Source organism: Geotrypetes seraphini, chromosome 3 (genome assembly GCF_902459505.1).
Source record: "Geotrypetes seraphini chromosome 3, aGeoSer1.1, whole genome shotgun sequence".
In the NCBI taxonomy this organism is placed as follows: Eukaryota; Metazoa; Chordata; class Amphibia; order Gymnophiona; family Dermophiidae; genus Geotrypetes; species Geotrypetes seraphini.
In genome coordinates this window covers 123,231,849-123,252,707 of record NC_047086.1, presented here as the reverse complement: position 1 = coordinate 123,252,707, position 20,859 = coordinate 123,231,849, and the positions used below count along the sequence as shown (strand labels likewise).

General features: G+C 41.1%; 1 protein-coding gene across 5 annotated transcripts in view; it reads left to right on the top strand.

Annotated features, from left to right (window-relative positions):
• Positions 1 to 20,859, top strand: part of LOC117356688 (L-threonine 3-dehydrogenase, mitochondrial-like) — an 84,337-nt gene that overhangs the window by 41,111 nt on the left and 22,367 nt on the right. For all 5 annotated transcript variants that reach the window (XM_033936254.1, XM_033936249.1, XM_033936253.1 and 2 more), the window contains exons 4-7: positions 7,363 to 7,433; positions 13,039 to 13,188; positions 13,337 to 13,509; positions 18,549 to 18,639. In XM_033936254.1, coding sequence (XP_033792145.1) covers positions 7,363 to 7,433; positions 13,039 to 13,188; positions 13,337 to 13,509; positions 18,549 to 18,639 — 485 coding nt within the window. The remainder of the gene's footprint in view (positions 1 to 7,362; positions 7,434 to 13,038; positions 13,189 to 13,336; positions 13,510 to 18,548; positions 18,640 to 20,859) is intronic.

Below are 20,859 nucleotides of genomic sequence, written 5' to 3'. Positions count from 1 at the left end.
GGTTCATTCCCTTTTCTATGGAAGGAAGAAGGGATAAAGTATTTAGGAATTTGGATTCATAATACATTGAATGAGTCAATTAAAATTAACGAAAAGAAATTATTGTTGAAGGTCACGGAAATGTGTGAGCAATGGAACCCTTTACATTTATCTTGGTGGGGGAGAGTCCATACAGTTAAAATGATGATTTTGCCTGTAGTTTGTTACCAAATGGGAATGTTGCTAGTATATTTTCAGAGATCCTATTATAAAAAGTTAAATAGTATTCTTACTAAATTTATTTGGCTAGGGGAAAAAGCAAGAATTGCTCTAGTATCTCTACAAAAATCAATTGCGGGGGTTGGGGTAAATTTTCCAAATTTCTATAGGTATCATCAAGCCTATATTATGCGGCAGAGTATGTATTGGATCCTCCCTGAACTCATGGAAACTCTGCCTGATTGGTTGTGGTTGGAATGGAAACTCTTTTCGCCACTGAGATTATGTCATGTTATGAGTATTAAGATGCCTAGATTATTTAAGGACAATAGAATTTTAGTAGATACTTGGGAAACTATAAAATTTGTAGATAATTTAACACCTATTCCTATAAATAAATCTACGTCTCAGACTATATGGCTTAACTCCAAGATTAAAATTGGCGGATATAAGGTCATCTGGAAATATTGGATGATTGGAGGCATACGCATTTTAGATGATGTTATTTCTGATAGTAAGCTGCTTGATTTTCACAATTGCAACGCAAATTTGGTCTTAATAAAACACAAAATTATAGATGGTTGCAGTTGAAGCAGGCCATTCAGGAAGGGTTCCCTGAATGGAAAAATTTGGAAGTTCAAAATAGCTTGCCGGTCTTATGTTTTCAGGTAGACTTCCTGGGTCACCAGGCCGCTCAGTGGTATAAATTAATATCTGGATTTTTGAATAAGAAACCAAAAACTGGTCTGCGTGACATTTGGAGCATTGAGATAAAGCATCAAATTACTGCGTCTCAATGGCCACGAATTTGGTCTTGGAGGATGAGATGTACAATGTCTGCATCTATGAGACAAACATGGTTTTTCTTATTACATAGAGTATTTTGGACGCCAGTTCGTTTGCATAGAGTAGATAGTTCTAAATCTAATAGATGTTGGCATTGTCATCTGGAAGTTGGGACATTAGATCATTTACTATACTATTGTCCTTTGATACTAAAATTCTGGAGATCGATTTGGAATCAGGTTAATAATTTATTAGAAAATCCAGTGGCACTATCGTATGATAGCATTTTATTTGGAACATCTATGAGGGCAAAAAATCAAATTTCAGCAAAAAATAACAAACTTTTGTTTATAATGACGGGAGTTGCCATGCAGCTTATTTTAAAGAATTGTAAAAATTGGGATAGATTAAATTATTCATTCTGGTGGGAATCCCTATATTATATCTTTAAAATGGAAAAGTTTATGGCCATTCAGAAGGGTTATTATAAAAAATTTATGGAAGTTTGGGAATCATTAACTAAATTGTAAAGATTGATTTATTTGTATAATTTTTGAAAAACATGCACATCCAGAGAGGGGGGAGGGGGATATGTTTTGGCATTTGTTAAGAAAGGTTAGAAGGGTTGATTGCAAGTATTTTATGAGATGTTTGTAAATTGAAAATGGGTGGGAAAAAATAAGCTTTGTCTTTATTTCATTAAGTATATTGTGCTGTAATGATATTAATTTATGTGAATGCATCATCTTTTGTGCACAACTGAAGTTTTAAAAATTAATAAAGAATATTAAAAAAAAGAGAGTTTAAAACCAAAAAGTCTCACTTCTTAATTGATTTTCACAAGCAACATCTGGAAACATCTGCAATTTCATACCACAGAATGAGAGGTCCTTTATTCTGAAAATAATCCCTTAACTGAAAATTTCCATCTGAATAGTATCTGTATGACTGCTCTGTTAGTAGTTATTGTGAAAAAGATTGGCTATTGGCACCAATCTCTGCATCTAACTTTAGGCATCTTTTATAGAATCAGGGCTTAAGTGCATTGTGTGTATCATTGGTTGTACACCTAGCACTTACGCATGCAAGCTCATTTATAAATGATCTGGAAATTGGAATAACAAGTGAGATGATTAAATTTGCAGATAAAATGAAACTATTCAAAGTTGTTAAACGCATGCGCACTGTGAAAAATTGCAGGAAGATGGGGCATCCAAATGTCAGATAAAATGTAATATAGACAAACTAGTCTTATAGCCCGTTACATTAACGGGTGCTAGAATATATGTGTGTGTGTGTGTGTCTTTATTTCTTTTTCTCTCTCCTTAGCCACTTTCTGTGTTTTTTAGGGGTTTTTTTTCCTTGACTGTCCACAACCACCCCTTGCCTGCTCCCCGTCCATTTTCCCTTCCTTTTACCTCCCCTGTGTATAGGCCCAGTCTCCTTATCACACCTGTATTCCTTTTCAGCCCCTTCTCTCACAACTCACCTTTTGCAGTCCCAAGCTCCAGCGCTCTTCTCCGAACTGTCTTCTTTTAACAGCCTCCTACATCAGGTCTCTTTACCCAAGAGCCCCCCGTTAAAGCCTCTTTCCCTCACATGTCCCCTTTTTACCCCCCCAGCCCCCTTCTCACATCTTTTCCCTTTCAGCCTCCATGCCCAGCCCCCTTTATACAGTATGTCCCTTTGCAGCCTCCTTCTCACACATAACCCCTTTTCTGCCCCCTTCTCTTACACATCCCCATTGTCAGCTTTTGCGGTGGCAGCTGCTGCTGACCACCAGCCATAACTCCATTAGAAAAGATCCTCGGACGGTTGGGAGTGATCGCCCCCTCCCCCCTTTTCCGGGCATCCGATCTTGCACCAGGGGAGTTTACTTGGGGGGGGGGTCACAGCCGCAGGCATCGGGAGGAGTTTTTGTTGTTGCTTGGGGGGAGGGGGGGTTCGGGAAATCGGGGGTGCCGCTGGTCTGTTACATGTTTCATTCGAAGGTGAACACCAGTCCCAACTCTGAGCGATCCTCCACCCAAACTGATTCCCCGCTTGACCTCCCTTACCCGGATTGCGTTAGCCAGCGCTAATGTGCGCGAGCGGCTCTAGCACCGGCTTCTCCACCTGGACCCTGAGCACGCGCTGCGCTCCGCCCCTTAGCTACCCGGAAGTACCGGGCTTCACTCGCCTGCTCCCAGTAGGCCAAGAGAGAGGGGGGGGAGTGGCTGCCATGGTGATCTGGCTGACTCCCTGGTGACAGGAGCCGCGGCGGCACCTTTAAAGTGAAAAAATAACTTTGGTAAGGGAGCCGGCCAACTGGCAGTTCAAGTTGGAGCTTTGCTCTGGCCTGCTCCCTGCCCGCCTTGCCATATTGTATTTTTTTATTTGAAAGACGCAGCGATGGCTCCTCTCATGATCCCCACCTGTGTCGGAAGTCCGACGCAGGCGGGGATCGTGAGAGGATCCACCGCCGCGTCTTTCAACTAAAAAATACAATACGGCAGGGAGCAGGCCAGACTGAAAAACAGCAAGGAGCAGCATAGTAAGGCAAGGAGCAGGGCAGAGGGAAGAACAGCACAGCTGACAGCCGCCGCGTCCGACATCCGCCTCGGGGAGGAGAGAGGACTTCAGGCAAGGAGCAGGGCAGAGCAAAAAACAGCACGGGCCGACATCCGCACGGAAAACGGACGCACGCGATGGGAGTGCGCATGCGCAGCCTAGCGTTTTATTATATTAGATGAAAAGTGATACACATTGGGAAGAATAAACCAAATCATAGTTGCTAGATGCTAGGGTTCACCTTAGGAGGTGGCACACAAGAAAATGGTCTAGGTGTCATTGCAGACAATAATGTGAAATCTTCCACTTAGTGTGCAGTGGCAGGCAAAAAGCAAACAGGATGCTAGGAATTTATTAGGAAAGAGATGGTAAATAAGACCAAGAATATTATAATTCCTCTGGATTACTTCATGGTGTGACTTCATCTTCAGTATTATGTTCAATTCTGGTCACTGTATCTCAAAAAAGATATAGCAGAATTAGCAAAGAAGAGCAATCAAAATGATAAAGGTGAGGGAATGCCTCTTATATGAGGAAAGACTAAAGAGGTTAGGGTTAGAGAATGACACGGTGGCTGTTACCTGTGGCTAGCCGCCGGTAGCAGTGGGTAACCCGCAAAAATGATGGGGAAAAAAGAAAGTGCTCACCGCAGGTACGGGGACAAGGCCATCCACCGCCCCGTGGAGTGGTGAATGGCCTTATCTCTGCAGTTAAGGGAGAGAACACGCGCGGTCACCAATCACATGCAACCCCCTCCTTCCCAATCACCACCGCATCTATCTACCTCCCTCCTTCCTACCTACCGATCATTGCCGCATCTATCTCCCTCCCTTCTTTCCCCTTACCTTCGTGGCTCATTTTAATTTAATTTGTTCAAGCAGGCTGAACCTGAAGTCATGTGCATCTGCGGAAGCTTCGCCTCTGACACAACTTCCGGTTCCGTCAGAGGAGAAGCTTTCGCAGACACACGCGACTTCAGGCTCGGCCTGCTTGAACAAATTAAATTAAAACGCGTCACATAGATAAGGGGAAGGGAGGGAGATGCACGGATCGCGCGAGGGGTCCTGAATGGGGATGGAAAGAAGGAAGGGTATGGAAACGAATAGACACTGAAGGGGGGTGAAGAGGGAAGGGGGTGGAAACGAACAGATGCTGAAGGGGTGAAAAGGAACAGACGCTGGAAGGGAAATGGGGAACAGAGAGTGGGGAGAAGATGCTGGAAGGGAAGAAGACAGATGCCAGACAATGGGGGGAGCGGCGGGAAGAAAATGGATGCCAGACTAGTGAGGATGGAGGTGGGAGAGGCACAGTAACAGAGCAAATGGAAGAGGCAGAGAGAAGGCAGACAGTGGATGGAAGGAATTGAATGAGGAGAAGACGAGGAAAGCAGAAACCAGACAACAAAGGTTATTTTTTTTTTTTTTTTTTAATTCTATTTCTTTTTTTTTTTTTTGCTTTAGGATAAAGTAGTATACAGTGGTGCCTCGCATAAAGAACGCCTCGCACAGCGAACGCTGCACACAACGAACTTCATTTCATGATTCATACAACGAACTTCGTTTCACACAACGAAGTTGCCCGAGCTTCCACGATCGCTGCCGATGTATTGCATCCTTCCGCGCAGGCACTGCAGGCAGTCATTAGTCACTGCGCTTAACGCGTTTCACATAACGAACTTTTCGCATAACAAACTTGCTCCTGGAACGAATTAAGTTCGTTGTGTGAGGCACCACTGTATTAGTTGTACTGATAAAAATTTATAAACAAAGCCCTGCCAACTGAACATCTCTTTACCCTATTCAGTCTCCCATGAAGATACTGGGTGTAACTCTGGATCAATGCCTAACCATGAAAGACCAGGTAGACTCCTTAATCAGAAAGGGTTTTTTCACTCACTGGAAACTTAAATCCATTAGATCATATTTTGATACGTCAGCATTCAGAATCCTGGTACAATCCCTCGTACTGAGTCAACTTGATTACTGTAACATCGCCTATTTAGCAATTTCCCAAAAGAATATGTGACATTTACAATTAATGCAAAATGCAGCGGTCAGACTAATCTTTGGGCTAAAGAAATTTGATCACGTGACACCTTATTACCGGCAGCTGCACTGGCTACCAATGGAAGCACGTGTAAAGTTTAAGTTTGCCTACCTCTGCTTTAAAGTACTATACGGACTAGCCCCTAAATACATAACTGACCTTTTCTCCTTCTCAGCCAACAGACACAAGAGAAGCTCACATTCGAACTTCGTTTCCCCCCCCCCCCAATTAGAGGATGTAAACTGAAAAAACACCATGAACACCTCTCACATCAGGCAGCATTATGGGGTAAAGATCTAGAACAATTGCTTTCGCCCACTACTTATGAGGAATTCAGGAAACGCCTAAAAACTCATCTGTTCCTGAAATATCTAGACAGCTGACCCGTACATCTCTTTCTCCTCAATAACGGTTTTCTTGACCTATCAACCACTTGCTTTTACCTCTTAAGTTCAATCAATTTGTACCTTTCTTTTATTCTTTTGTAAACCGCATAGAACTTCACGGTACTGTTATTATTATTATTATTTCTCTAGTTCAGCAGCCAGAACATTGATTTATAAAATGACAATTGTACAGAATATTGTTTCTTTTTATACTTTAGGAAAATAAGTTCAGTATAAAACTATTCAAGACTTGTGTGGATGGGATCAGATGGTTTGCGGGGACGGGAACCGAGCTCGCGGGGACGGGGACTGAGCTTGCCTGGACAGGGACGAGCTCATGGGGACGGGGCGGATACGGGGACAAATTTTTTCCTCATGTCATTCTCTAGTTAGGGTCTTCAGTTTGGAAAAGTGAAGGCTAAGGGATGATATAATTGAGGTCTGCAAAATCCTGAGTAGTGTAGATTGGGTAGAAATGAATCAATTTTTACTTTTTTCAAGAAGTACAAAAACCAGGGGATACTCAATTAAATTACATGGAAACACTTTTAAAACAAATAGGAGGAAATATTTTTTTTCACTCAGCGAATAGTTAAACTCTGGAACTTGTTGCCAGAGGATGTGGTAACAGTGGTTAGCATAGCTGGGTTTAAAAAGGTTTGGACTAGTTCCTAGAAGAAAAGTCCATATTCTGCTATTGAGGCAGACATGGGGGAAGCCATTGCTATTTGGGTTTCTTCTAGGTACTTCTTGGATTAGTCACTGTTGGAAACAAGATACTGGGCTAGATGGACCATTGGTCTGACCCAGTAAGGTGGATGTTATGTTTTTACTCACTTAAGTGCAATTGTACTATAATTTAAATGTGTAAATTGCTTCTATCTAAACACCGTGTTATAGAACGAGAAGCTCTATATTGCCCTTTCTCATATTGAAGTTGCTTTGTTGTAGATTGATCAACACGGGCATTTGTTTGGTACCTTTTTGCAGTCCATTTCACACCTTATGTACCATGGACCCCTGAGGAAGGCGTATTGTCCGAAACACAGACCATGTCGGGTCCTTGGGTTGGTAATAAGGTTGTATATCTACTGCATTTTATCATTGGTATAATAAACATTGCCTGCATCCTGTACATAGCCTGCAGTTTTTGTTTGGTTTTCCCTTTCTAGTTTAAAGTCAACTAAAATCTTCTCACTTAGGCAGACTTTTATAAAGGTGCACTGTTAAGCAGTGTACACTAAATGCTGAGCCAACCATAAGAATATAATGGGCAGTTCATCATTTAGCGTGAAGTGCTTGGCAGCACACCTTTGTAAAAGGACCTGTAAGAGAGAAAATGTTAAAAAAGTTGATTGCAAGAAATGCAGACTTTCTTATGGTCTCTTTTTCACAGAAAACGCTTTGGAAAAAACAACATTATCCTATCTGACATCAGAAAACCTCCAGATAATGTCTTCCACAGTGGTAAGCATCTATGAGATCATTTTTTTCTTCTCTTTTTAGAATGATGATTTCTGTGTATATATGCAACATATTTTGCAGTTCTAGTTCGCTTGGACTTCTAAAATTGATGTATAGTAACCAATAAGCTAATAGATAAAACTTTCTAGCTCAAGTATTAATTTTTTTATTATTATTATTCAGTTTCTTAGGCAGCAAAATAGTAGAATCCTTTACCCCTTTACCAGCACAATTAAGGAATACCTCCTCCTAACAAAACTTTCATAAAATAAATAGCCACTTATGCATTTAAATGATAACTTATTGAACAGCAACTAGCAAAAAAGTGCATGCTGTGTTTTGACAGCACATATTTTGCCAGTGGATGTGCGCTTGGGCAGAATTTGACTAGCATCTAGGTATTGGCATTTATACCATTGTGATAAATATAACTTCGTTTTGAGTGCGCTTATTGCATAGATAGGCTTCTGATTCCATATAGTTCGTCCAGAGTTCTTAGATCATCCTCTCAGTATACTCTAAATGTTCCCTCTTTAAAAATTATCGGAACACGCCGTGCTTCTATCTTTTCGGTTACTGCCCCAACGATTTGGAACTCTCTTCTTTTATACTTAAGACTTGAACAGGATTTGCAAAAATTTAAGAAAAGTTTAAAGTGCCTTCTTTTTAAAGAAGCCTTTAACTGAAAGTTTACTTTCCCGGTAAAATCTTATTGTTTCCAACCTCCCTTAAATTCAGACTACCAATATCCCTCCCTATTGACCTTTCTTCTGTCCCTAATTCTTTTCCTCACACCCCCCTAATGTACTTCCCTTTTATGTACTTTTTCTTTAAAAATTGTATTTCTTCCCCTCTTTCCTACTGTTTCTAGTGGTTTTTAAAGTTGTTACCCTTGTATGTTTGGTTAATATACTATGTATAAGTGATTTCTCAATATCCTATTTTATTTTTTGTAAAACGCTTTGTAACTTGGAAAAGCGTTCAATCAAATAATATAAATAAACTTGAATAAACTTGAAACACTGCGACCCAGCATAGGGTACCTTATGCCAATAACTCGTACACAGACATGTATTTTCATAAAAATAATATTTATTCAATTTATATAAAATTAAAAGAGGTTAAAATTAGAATTAGGCCAGTGCCGCCAGCAGCACTCTTTCTTTCATCTGAGGCAGGCAGCCCCCGCAGCAGTCCCGGCGTCCAGCGTAATGAGATGGGTCCTTGGAGGCCCATTAAAATCAAGGGAAGCCGCAAGGAGGGAGCCCCCAGTGCCACCTGCAGCACTCTTTCTCTCATCCAAGGCGGCGCCGCAGCAGTCCCGGCGTCCAGCGTAATGAGATGGGTCCTTGGAGGCCCATTAAAATCAAGGGAAGCCGCGAGGAGAGAGTCACCAGTGCCGCCAGCAGCACTCTTTCTCTCATCTGAGGCAGGCAGCCCCTGCAGCAGTCCCGGCGTCCAGCGCAACAGAGGGGTCCTTGGAGTCCCTTTAAAATCAAGGGAAGCTGCGGTACGCAGCCCGCGGTCGCGTGGCCAAAGGGGCAGGACACACCCTTTTTGAGCCCCTTCGGAGCTCGTGAGGGACCGGGAGCAGACTTATCAATTCCTTCCACCATGGGCAAAAGAAAGGCAAAAATCCATCTATTAGCCTCAGGTGTAGGCCCAATGGATCGGCACCTTAAGTTTTCCTCATTGCCACGGTTGGAAGAGCAGGTAACTTTAGGTATACAATCTGCTTCCCTCTCCTCAGGGGAGCCATCATCACCTATTCAGCCATTAAGCTTTGGTGGAAGAGTAGGGACACCCTCCAAGGTAGAGGATGTAACCTCTTCCTTACAATTATCTGATATAACTGGACCTAGTGTTTCAGATCAATCTGGTATGGTGGGAACAAAGGGTTTGACTCCTGTACAAATGGTTGTGGAGCCAAATCTGAGCGTTCTCCCTAAAGAAAAAGTAGTTACTTTAAATGATGTATGGTTAACTGTTAATAGAATTGAGTCTTCATTGCAAAATACAGTTTTGAAATTGTGCCAATTCTCTTCTGATACAGCAGTTAAAATGAGTGAACATGAAACTCAAATGACAGCTAGGAAATAAATTAGATAAATTGGATAAATTAGTGAATAATTTGCAATGTACTGCTCTGCTAACATTAAAGATAGCATAATGGTTCATGTCAAGATGGAAAAAATGGAGAATTATATGAGAGCTAAAAAACTTCATTTCTTAAATTTTCCCATCACTCATTACCTATCTCCATTGGAGCTATTAAGAATGTACATGAGGGAGATTTTGCAATATTCTAACATGGATACCTTTGAGCCTGATAACCTCTTTTACATTCCAAGGGCTGCTAAGGAGGTGATAGATGAGGGGGAAATAGATAAATTAGTATCGCCAGACAGTTTGGATCTGTCTCATTTTCTTGAGTCCTCTAAAGACACAATTACAAAACGTGCTACACTCTTGGTAGCTTTCAAAACAGAACTTGAGAAACAGGTTATTCTGAAGTTGTACTTTACTAAGAAACAAGCTCTGTTTTGTGACCAACGAGTGTTAATATTTCCTGATGTTTCTAAGCAGACTCAGATAAAGAGGAAGCAGTTTCTATTGCTTAGGTCCAAGGCCTTAGTGGTGGGTGCGACTTTCTTCTTAAAATTCCCCTGTAAATATCTTATTTCATTTGCAAGTAACAAATATGTGTTTCTGGACCCAATTCGGTTAGAAGATTTTCTTAGAGATAAGCCTTTGCAGATAGTTTCTTAAACTATTATTTGTTTGCTGGAGAGCGTAATTGAGGAGTTAAAGAATGTGCCACATCTCTTTGCCTGCCAAGATGTTAAATTTTGTTACTTTACCTTTTTTTAAGCTTTGGCACTTTCGGCCATTTAATGTGGACTTGATCACTGATAAACTATTGCCTTTGACATTATTTGATGAGCATTAATATGCTATGTTTGAAATGGATATACTTGTGTTTTTGTTATGTAAATGTAACAAATAAATCAATTAAAAAAATTAGAATTAAAATGCCAATTAATTATATGCTTTCCATGCATTTTCTTAAACCATAACTCCATAAACATTCTGTGTTTGAGGGGGGAGTCTTTCCCAAGGACTAAGTGGTCCTTATGAAGAGATGTTTTTCCTCCCCCAGATCATAAGCTGAGGCTTGCTTATATACTATTACAATGACTGGTAACATGTCACTTTAGCCTTCCAATGCTCAGCTACCACGTTATCTTAGAAGGTGGGACTATTTCAGACACAGAAATTCCTTAGGTTCTGAACAGGCTTAAAGAAAAAGTTTACAAGATAGAAATTATTGTAAAATAAATATACTTTTATAAGATATTCTAAATATGTATTTAGGATTGCATAAAATCATATGATAGTATATATATATATTCTTAAAAGAACTCCTTAGCACTGCTTAAACGGACAATTTACCAAAGAAATGCAAAACTTGTTTTTAGAAAGAGAGAATATATCTTATCCTTGTCATTCTACAATCTTAAAGAATGAATCATAAAAGCTTTCTTTGACCATGAAGATTTTCTCTGGAAAGCTGACAGTTTTTTCACAGACAAAGGGCTACTTACATTCCTTGCTGTGTTTATATTAGAAGGTAGCCTGAGATCCAAGATGTTTAAAACAAGCAGGCCTCAAAGATAGGAAGAGAAATCCTATAGTCCTTCTCCGTGACAACAATCCCTGGACTGGCTAAAGGTCAGCTAGGTCAACCTCCACTTGTCCTCATCTGTATTTTCCAAAGTCTAATCTACTACTACTATTCATAAAATATAAGTTTTTAGTTGAATATCACACATACAGTCATATAATTGGTCATCTCTCATTCTTCGGGATCCCAAATTTCACTCGTACATTCATGTTTCCCATATTCAATAATTATTAAAGCTCATATAGGAGATTTTAACAGGTATGTGAAATCATATATCTTCATTACAGCTTCCAGAGGCTCTTACCAATCTCCAGGGCATAGCAGTTTAAGCAAAGAACACAGAAAAAAGGCGGGAACTTGGTTTGTTCTAAACAAAGAGAAGGAGAAAGAACTTTTATACTTTTAAGTCAGACTTATCTTCGGGTTAAAGAAGTATGATCACGTAACTCCTTATTGCCGGCAGTTGCACTGGCTACCGACAGAAGCATGCGTAAAGTTTAAGTTCGCCTGCATCTGCTTCAAAGTACTATATGGTCTAGCCCCTAAATACATAACAGACCTTTTCACCTTCTCCACCAACAAACACAAGAGAATCTCACACCTGAACTTCGTTTCCCCCCCAGTCAGAGGTTGCAAATTAAAAAAACACTACGAACACCTTCTCTCACATCAAGCAGCATTATGGGGCAAAGACCTAAAACAATTGCTCCCGCCCTCCAATTACAAGGAATTCAGGAAGTGCCTAAAAACATACCTATTCCTGAAGTACCTAGACAACTGACCTGCACTCCACTCCCAACAACTGTTTTCTTGACCTATTTCTCACTCTCTTCTCTCTTCAGGTCACTCATTTTGTACCTCTTGTAATCTTTTGTAAACCGCATAGAACTTCACGGTATTGCGGTATATAAATTGTTGTTATTATTATTATTACCTCTACAGATGTTTTATGCACTTAATTTTTCCCTAAGTCCTGCTTAACCAGCAAGTTACACAATTATATATTTATTATTTTCTTCTTCCCTCTTTCTGTATAACTTCCTGGTCTTTTCTTAATTATGCTTATAAGGATTTTTTACGTTCGCAAATATAAATATACACACTCTGCCCAGAACTTGGAAAGGTCTCTGCCTTGCCCCACTATTTGTTATTCATGCCAGACGGCTCCACCGCAGTTTTGCCACTTGTGCTGATATTCTATAAAGAAAAGCAGGTGCCATAGAAAAAGCTTGAAATAGGTGCCTGATTACCCTCTTATTCACTGTAGTAAACCTACAGTCCCAAAGGAGTTGTGTTATAGTTGAATATACTCATATTTAAGAAATTTTTATGAAAGTGCTCATAAAGTTTGAGAGACCACCACTGATCCAAAGATTATGTGCGTTGTTGTCTCAATCAGTTATAATCATCGTACTTACAAACACACATTGAAAACTCATGAAAAAATATCCTTGGAAAAAATAAAGTGCACTTATCTTAATTTATAATTTGCTCTTATATAGACGTTTCCTCAGGATCCTGACATGGACCATATTCTGCCAACTTCCGCTTCGGCGAACCCAGAAGAATCTTATGTACTGTTTTTAAATGCCGTCATGCCAGTCTCTGCAGTAAATTCACACTTTTAATAAATACTAAATATGTATAAGAAATAACATAATTATCCAAGCACTCTGTTAAAGAATTATCCTGTGTGTATGAAGAAGTACCCTAGATATTCCTTCTAGATACCCTTTGCAGGGCTAAACTACAAAAGGTGTAGAACATAAGAATTGCCATACTGGGACAGACCAAAGGTCAATCAAGGCCAATATCCTGTTTCCAACAGTGGCCAACCCAAGTATCTAGCAAGATCCCAAGTAAGTTTGTCAAGTGTGTGCACATAATGTATGTAGATTTACATTATAAGTTGTTCTTTCTCAGGCCCTTTCATCTACTCTGACATTTTGGACTACAAGAATCTGCATGAGATTGTGGTTAACAATCGAATTACATGGCTGATCCATTACAGTGCATTGTTGAGCGCAGTTGGTGAGGCAAACGTTCGTTTGGCCAGATCTGTTAATATCACTGGTAAGGGTCAGTAATTTAATAAAAATGTTTTTGAATTTATAAGGACTCCCTCTCTGCTTGAAATTGTGAGTGCAACATTCTGGGGTTTTTGTTTGTTTGTTTTTTTTGCTTCATTTTTCAGACTAAAACATCTTTGCCTCTTCTGCAGGTCTGCACAATATCCTAGATATCGCCGCTGAGCACGGCCTGCGGCTCTTTGTGCCCAGCACAATTGGAGCCTTTGGACCAACTTCTCCACGGAACTCAACCCCTGACCTTTGTATTCAGAGACCAAGGACAATCTATGGAGTCTCGAAAGTCCATGCTGAACTCATGGGAGAGGTAGGATTTATTTGCTGTGGACTGGTAATGTGGTTTCCTTTGTCCCGTCCTCTTTCCTGAGGAGAATCCTTCAGTCATCATTGCTGTTCCTTGTCAATACTTGTACAGCTGGGATATAACCTTAGCTAGAACAAGGTAAGCAGATACAACCAATCAAACTTCAGTGGGTAGACATCTTAGGGCCTGGCTTTGTTGCACAATTTTGTGTGGTTCTCTGGTGCCTTATGTTATGAGTTGTGTACAGCTCCTGCTCAAAAAGACTCCTGTAGGTGACAGCACACAGGGGTCTTTTTTTAATAAAAGGAATTAAGCCTTAGTGTGCCAAAAAAGGCTTAGTGCAAAATGCATTAAATCATTTTGCTGTGATTTGCCTGTTAAATAATGCAGGATTTGTATGCACTTTTTTATTTGTATTTTTTTGGTAGGGTGTGTTCTATGGGTGTGGAAGCATTATCCAGCTTGTGCGTTCTGATTAGCATGTGCAAGCTGGCTAACATGGACATAACACAGGAGCATGTGTGCCTTCTCAATAGGAGATGGTAAGTGCTCCTGTGTTAATTTTTTTGCAAGTCCCATGCGCTAATGAAAAACTTAGCTTGGAGCTTAAAATAAAAAAAGACCCTAAAATACTGGTGCCTTAACTTTAGGTTTAGTGTATGAGAAAGGCCTGTGTTAAATGCGCTAAAATATGGACTTAATGCATTTTAGTAAAAGGGCCCTTTTAAATCCCATGGAATGAAGGTTTTAACTATTCAGTGCATAGCAGTGCACAGAAGACCGGCCAGCTGAGCACAGAGTTTTCTTTTTTTTTTAAAATTCTTTATTCATTTTCAAATCAAAACGACAAGTGCACAAAAATACATCATACAAGTAATTCCAATATAGCACTATAATATCTAACACATAAAATCTAATAGCACAGAGTTTTCTAATCTGGGGCATTAACACTAGGGGCTCCTTTTATCAAGGTGTTACATAGTAACATAGTAACATAGTAGATGACGGCAGATAAAGACCCGAATGGTCCATCCAGTCTGCCCAACCTGATTCAATTTAAATTATTATTTTATTTTTTTTCTTTTTAGCTATTTCTGGGCGAGAATCCAAAGCTTTACCCGGTACTGTGCTTGGGTTCCAACTGCCGAAATCTCTGTTAAGACTTACTCCAGCCCATCTACAACCTCCCAGCCATTGAAGCCCTCCCCTGCCCATCCTCCTCCAAACGGCCATACACAGACGTTTTTTGGTGTGCCGCGGGGGTTAGCGCGTGATGAAATGTCCGCGCTAAGCCCCGTAGAGCACCTTGATAAAAGGAGCCCTAGGTTTGAAGATGAATAAAAAGCTGATTTTTCTGCAGTCAGCATCGCACAAGATCTGGAACTTTTTTCTAGTTTCATCGAAGAGGATGGGTTAAAAAAAAAAAAAAGGCAACCAAAAAATCGGGATAAGGAGCAGAGGGGGAGGTGTGCTGGGCTATGATAAATGCAACACAATATTGTTGGTATTGCAAAGATTGTATGCATATAACATACAAGGATATAATGTATGTGCGTGAAAATTGCTGATACAATTTTTTTGAGAGTAAAATATAGCTGCTACTAGTGCAAGCCCATGTGCTGTCTCATATTAGGGCACACTTTTTCCCATTGCTTCTCTGCATACCATTTGGTAACTGCCTCAAGCACAACATATTTGTGTGTGTGTGTGTATGTGTTAAACAATTCTGCACTGAATTTTAACATATATCTTTCTGCATTGGTACCCTTGTGTATGTGACTAGGAATTCTAGCATTAAGTACGGCTGGTAAATGGCATGCTTCCTTGTTTTCTAATCTAATCTAATGCTAGGTTTTGTATACCGAGTCTTCAATCCAGGAGAGCTCGACTCGGTTTACAGTAATTGGGTTAGAATAATAAAAATATAAAATAGTAAATAGGTAGAACTAATAATAATATAACAGAAGTAGAAGAGGAGTTAATTACCAAAATGTTTGGTAAATAGAATGGTTTTCAAAGACTTACGAAAGGAAGGAAGGGAGCTGGAGCTATGCAAAAAAAGTGGAAGATCATTCCAAAGTTGAGTGAACTTAAAAGACAAAGATTGACCGAAAGCCTTGGTTCTTTTAATACTTTTACTAGATGGGCAAGATAGCTTAAATTGCTGGTCGCCCCTTTCAAAAGAGAATCTATAAAGATGCCAAGAGAGAGAAACTAAAGGAGTGAAAATACCAAAAAGAATTTTAAAAGTGACACAGGAGCATCTAAAATACACAGGAAGCCAATGAAGGTTATAGAGTAATAGTGTCACATGATCAAACTTACATTTCCTGAAAATCAATCTAGCAGCAGTGTTCTGGACCAATTGTAGTTTAAAAAGACAGGTTTTTGTGATACCAAGATAAAGAGCGTTACAGTAGTCGAGGTGAGATAAAATAATCGACTGAACCAGAAAGGAAAAATGTTGTTGATGAAAAAGATGTCTGACTTTCCTTAGTATACGTAGATTGAAAAAAACATTTCTTAATCACAGAGCTAATCTGATCCTTAAAAGAAAGCGAGGAATCAAAAAGGACTCCTAAGATCTTGGCAGAAAATTCAATTTGTAAGGAGGTTCCAGAGACCAGCGCTACAGAGCTAGGAAGAAAGTCCAATTATCCCAGGACAAGCAGGCAGCATATTCTCGACATGTGGGTGACATTATCCATGGAGCCCCGTTGCGGACAACTTTTCAAGCAAACTTGATTGAAGATCTCAAGTTTGCAAGTGCTGCACCACGCATGCATGTGCCTTCCCGCTCAGCTAGAGGGCGTGTCTCCTCAACGTGGTCTTCAGTTCTTAGTTTTCCGCGGAGCCAGAAAGCCCTGACTCTCTTCTCTACGATACTGTGCCTTTCTTGCACCGCGGCTTCTTTTCTTGTTTTCGATTCGGAAGTCGCTGTGCTCTGCGCTTTGTTTTCTTTTTTAATTCTGTATAACCAAAAAAAAAAAAATTTTTTCTTTTCGGTTCTCCGTGACCGGGGCGTCCCGGTCTTTTTGTGGCCGCTCGGCCTCACCTGCGCCACGGCCCCCTCTCTTTGCCTTATGTCCCGGCCTCTCACCGGGTTTAAAAAGTGCACGCAGTGCAGTCGGGTTATCTCTATCATGGACCCGCACCATTGGTATATCCTTTGCCTCGGTGTCGATCACCCTTCGGACTCCTCGGGCTCTTCATCGGCGTCAGGCAAAGATCCTTGACCTCTTCGCCATGGAAGCTGATGACGCCTCGACCCCAGTCTCGACCCCGGCCTCGGTCTCGACGTTGGCCTCTAAGACCTCGGTCCCGGTTAAGTCTCCTCTTCCTCTTTCAGGTTCAGCTCAGCTACCAAAGAAGCCTTCCTCGGAGTCTCTGGCCACCCAGGCAGCGAGCGTAGTCCTGCCGGCCTCGAAGAGACCTCCTCCCAAGCATGCCTCCACTTTAAGGGAATACTTTACATCGAGGTCACCCTCTTGGAGTGCAGTGGAGCACTGGTTCGTCCGAACCCTATGGTCTCCGTGCCGATGTTCAAGGATATGCTTAAGGCTATTTTAACTTTGCAGATCTCCTCGGCTTTGGCCCAACTTGCCTCGACCTCGCTCATTGCAGACCAGCCTGAGTGTCACACCGGGGACTCTCAAGGCAAGTTGCGTCGGTCTCAATGCTTGTCCTCGAGTGATTCCTCGCCGGTTCCGTTGAGGCGGACTTCTCCTGCCGCCTGGCCTTGTGCGAAGCACCGGTCGAGACGTGTCTCGTCCTCGAGGCGGAGAGCTGCGAAGCGGCCCAGGGATTCTCCCCTGAGGTGAGGTCGGTCTCCGGGCCTCCGCACTACGGGGTCCATTAAGCTGTCGAACCTCGTCCTGTCTGACCCCTCTCTTCTCCCGCCCCGGTCTCCAGACCGCAGGGCGCCGAGGTCGAGGACTCCCGCCTCCCTCCAGGGTCGACGGATTTCTTCTCCCCGGAGCTCACCGGAGCGGGCTGCCCAGTTCTCCGTTCCTCAGACCCTGGGATCTTCGCCTTCCCGGGTTCCTCGACGCAAGCAGTCGTCGACTCCTCGTTCCTTCAGTGGGGCCTCCTTGCCGCCCATGCTTGTGGACACTGATACCCCGACGCAGTATTCGAGGGAGGCATCCCTCTCATTTTCTGCTGCCCCAAAGTCTCACTCGGCTTCCCCCCGGGGGGGGGGGGCTTCTGCGGGTAAGCCGTCCTCCTTCACCAGGTTTGTGTTGGACATGGGCAAGGCGCTGCAATTAGACCTCCAGTCTGATTCCAGGTACACCCGGGAATATTTGGAGGAGATGGACCTTCCTTATCCTCCAAAGGAATCCCTTCGCCCTCCCTTGAATCCGGTCTTGCAACAAACCTTCTTCCAGAATCTGGAGACTCCTTATGCTTTCCCGGCTATTCCGTCCAAAATGGAGTCCAGGTACCGGACAGTCCCCTGTAAGGGCTTTGAGAAGGCTCAACTCTCCCACCAATCCTTCACGAGTCTATGCGGTTATACCCCCGGGCCGGGAGGGCCGGACTATGGACAAGTTTGGCAGGCGCCTGTACCAAAACTCGATGATGGCCAATAGGGTGCTGAACTACAACTTCACATTCACCTCCTACCTCAAACAGTGCATTAAATCTATGCCCTCTTTTATGGAGGATTTGCCGGTCCGTTGCCAGGCGGAATTTCGCCGGCTCCTGGATACCTTGTCGCAGATTCGACTCTAGCTGAGCGGGAAGGCAACGCATGTGTGGTGCAGCACTAGCAAACTTGAGATCTTCAATCAAGTTTGCTTGAAAAGCTGTCTGCGACGGGGCTCCGTGAATGACATCACCCACATGTTGAGAATATCTGCCTGCTGTCCCTGGATAACACCTGTTACGGTAAGTAACTGTGCTTTTCGGGCCAAGCCATAATAATTACGTCTTAGATGCAATTCACTAGAGTACCATAATTTAATTTGTGCCCCACATCTGAGCCATGTATATTTTGTGATCAAATACAGAGATATCCTGTTTTGTCTTTCTCCCTGCAGTATTACCACTATAGGTATGGGCTGGATTTTCGATGTCTGAGGTACCCTGGTATAATTTCAGCAGATTCCCAGCCTGGTGGTGGGACAACTGGTAAGATCTTGGGTTTTTTTTTAGTTCTGTAGTGAAAGTATGCTGGGTGAACAAATAGGATCTGCCTTATTGGGTTTCAAAGAAACCTAAGACTCAGTCTGCAAACAAGATGCTGAAGAAAAAAAATATATATATATGACCTTTCCTATCCTTGTAAATGTATGATAAAATATCTAGGGATAAAACGTGTTCTTTTCCCCAGAACAACTAAGAACATTTATTGATATGAAGAAATTGGTTACTGGGACTATTTAGTGTATTTTTGAACAGTTTAATTTGAAACGTGGGAGAAAAACTGTTAAGCCTTGCTTTAATATTTGTTTCAAAGATAGAATAATCTTTTCTTTATTCACATTTGGATCTTTTGAATGATTCGTTCTGTATTTCCTGACAAGTTTATTCTTGGAAATAACTTTCAAATCCTTAATAAAAATTAAAGAATAAAAAAAATAAAATATGACTTTGAAAATATCATCGCAAAACACAGGGGAAACAAATCCACAACAGATAGAATAATAGGGACAAGTGGAATTGTCCAATAAGAAAAGGTGCAATGAATAAAGATGTCTTTCAACTCATCTGAATAATCAGGTAATCCTTTATTCTTCCATTATTCTTCCAAAAATACTCGACCCAATTCTTATTGGACAATTCCACTTGTCCCTATTATTTGAAAATATCATCACATGAATCAAAGGAGGACCTTTCCTGAGGCTAGAATTAGTATGTGAAGTGAATCATTAACAAATGTATTTAATCAAATGCATGCAATTTATTGATCTAAGAACATAAGAATTGCCGCTGCTGGGTCAGACCAGCGGTCCATCATGCCCAGCAGTCTGTTCACGTAGTGGGCCTCTGGTCGAAGACCAGCGCCCTAACTGAGACTAGCCCTATCAGCGTACGTCCTTGTTCAGCAGGAACTTGTCTAACTTTGTCTTGAATCCCTGGAGGGTGTTTTCCCCTATGACAGACTCCGGAAGAGCATTCCAGTGATGAGTTTGAGAGTGATCATTTTTACTGCCACGTTAAAACACTTCAGAGAGCAGCAGTGGAATAGCTGTGGTTTCTATGATAATTATAACTTAATGATGGCCAAGGCTGAACTTTTTTTTAATTTGGGATTGTCAATACTAGGAATTGTGGTCTGATTATAGTGGTGCTTCAGATTATGAAATTTTGACTTTCTTCTCCCTCCTTTCTGAAAGAAGGGAAACAGATACATTTCTTACCCTGCAATAAGTGAAAGCTTCCGACAGTGGCACAATTGTACGATTTCATACTATGACTTTGTTACAGTGCTGTTCTGTAATTGTGTGTATCCACTGCATACTAACAATAATAATACTTTATTTTGTACACCGCAGTACCTTACAGTTGAGCGGCTCACAACAAGAAAAGCTGTGAAAGCACATCAAAACATGATCTGATAAATACACCATCAAGTGATATAATTAAAGAAATTTATCAAATAAGTAGGTTTTCACTGATTTTCTAAAGGTTTGATATGAAAAAGAATTCAGAATCAAATCACTTAGGGCTCCTTTTACTAAGGTACGCTAGCAGTTTTAGCGCGCGCTACAATGCCGCACGTGCTAAACGCTAACGCTTCCATAGAGCTTGCATTAGTATTTTTCGTTTAGCGCGTGCTAATCTTTTGCGTGTGCTAAAAACGCTAGCGCACCTTAGTGAAAGGAGCCCTTAGTCTTTTACTCCAGATGGAAGCAACATGATCAGAGGCTTTCACGTACTCACCTGTTTTCAAGTTTGCATCTATTTTTTGCAGACTTTAACGGGATATAAGTCTTTTAAATAAATAATTGCATGCCATAGAAATTTTTCATGTATTGCAATAACCAGACATGTCACATTTATTTATTTAGCATATTTATAGACCACATTATCTCACAATTCTTGGCATACATAATAAAACAGAACAAACTTCATATTAAAAATGCATAAAAGTAAGTATATATAAAACAAGACATTTGCAGCAGGTAGAACAAATAACTATAGCCATCAATCAAAAAAAATGGAATGTGTTTTATAAAGTAGCAGAATGTAAATATGAGAAGTGAAAATCACTTACAGAGTAAAATAAATAGAAGCCAAAGAAACAGGTTTTGCATATTGGCAAAAGCCAGAGCAAACAAGTGAACCTTAAATTTCTTCTAAATTGAATTATAGAAGTAATCTTGTGTAAAGACAGTGGAAGGGCAT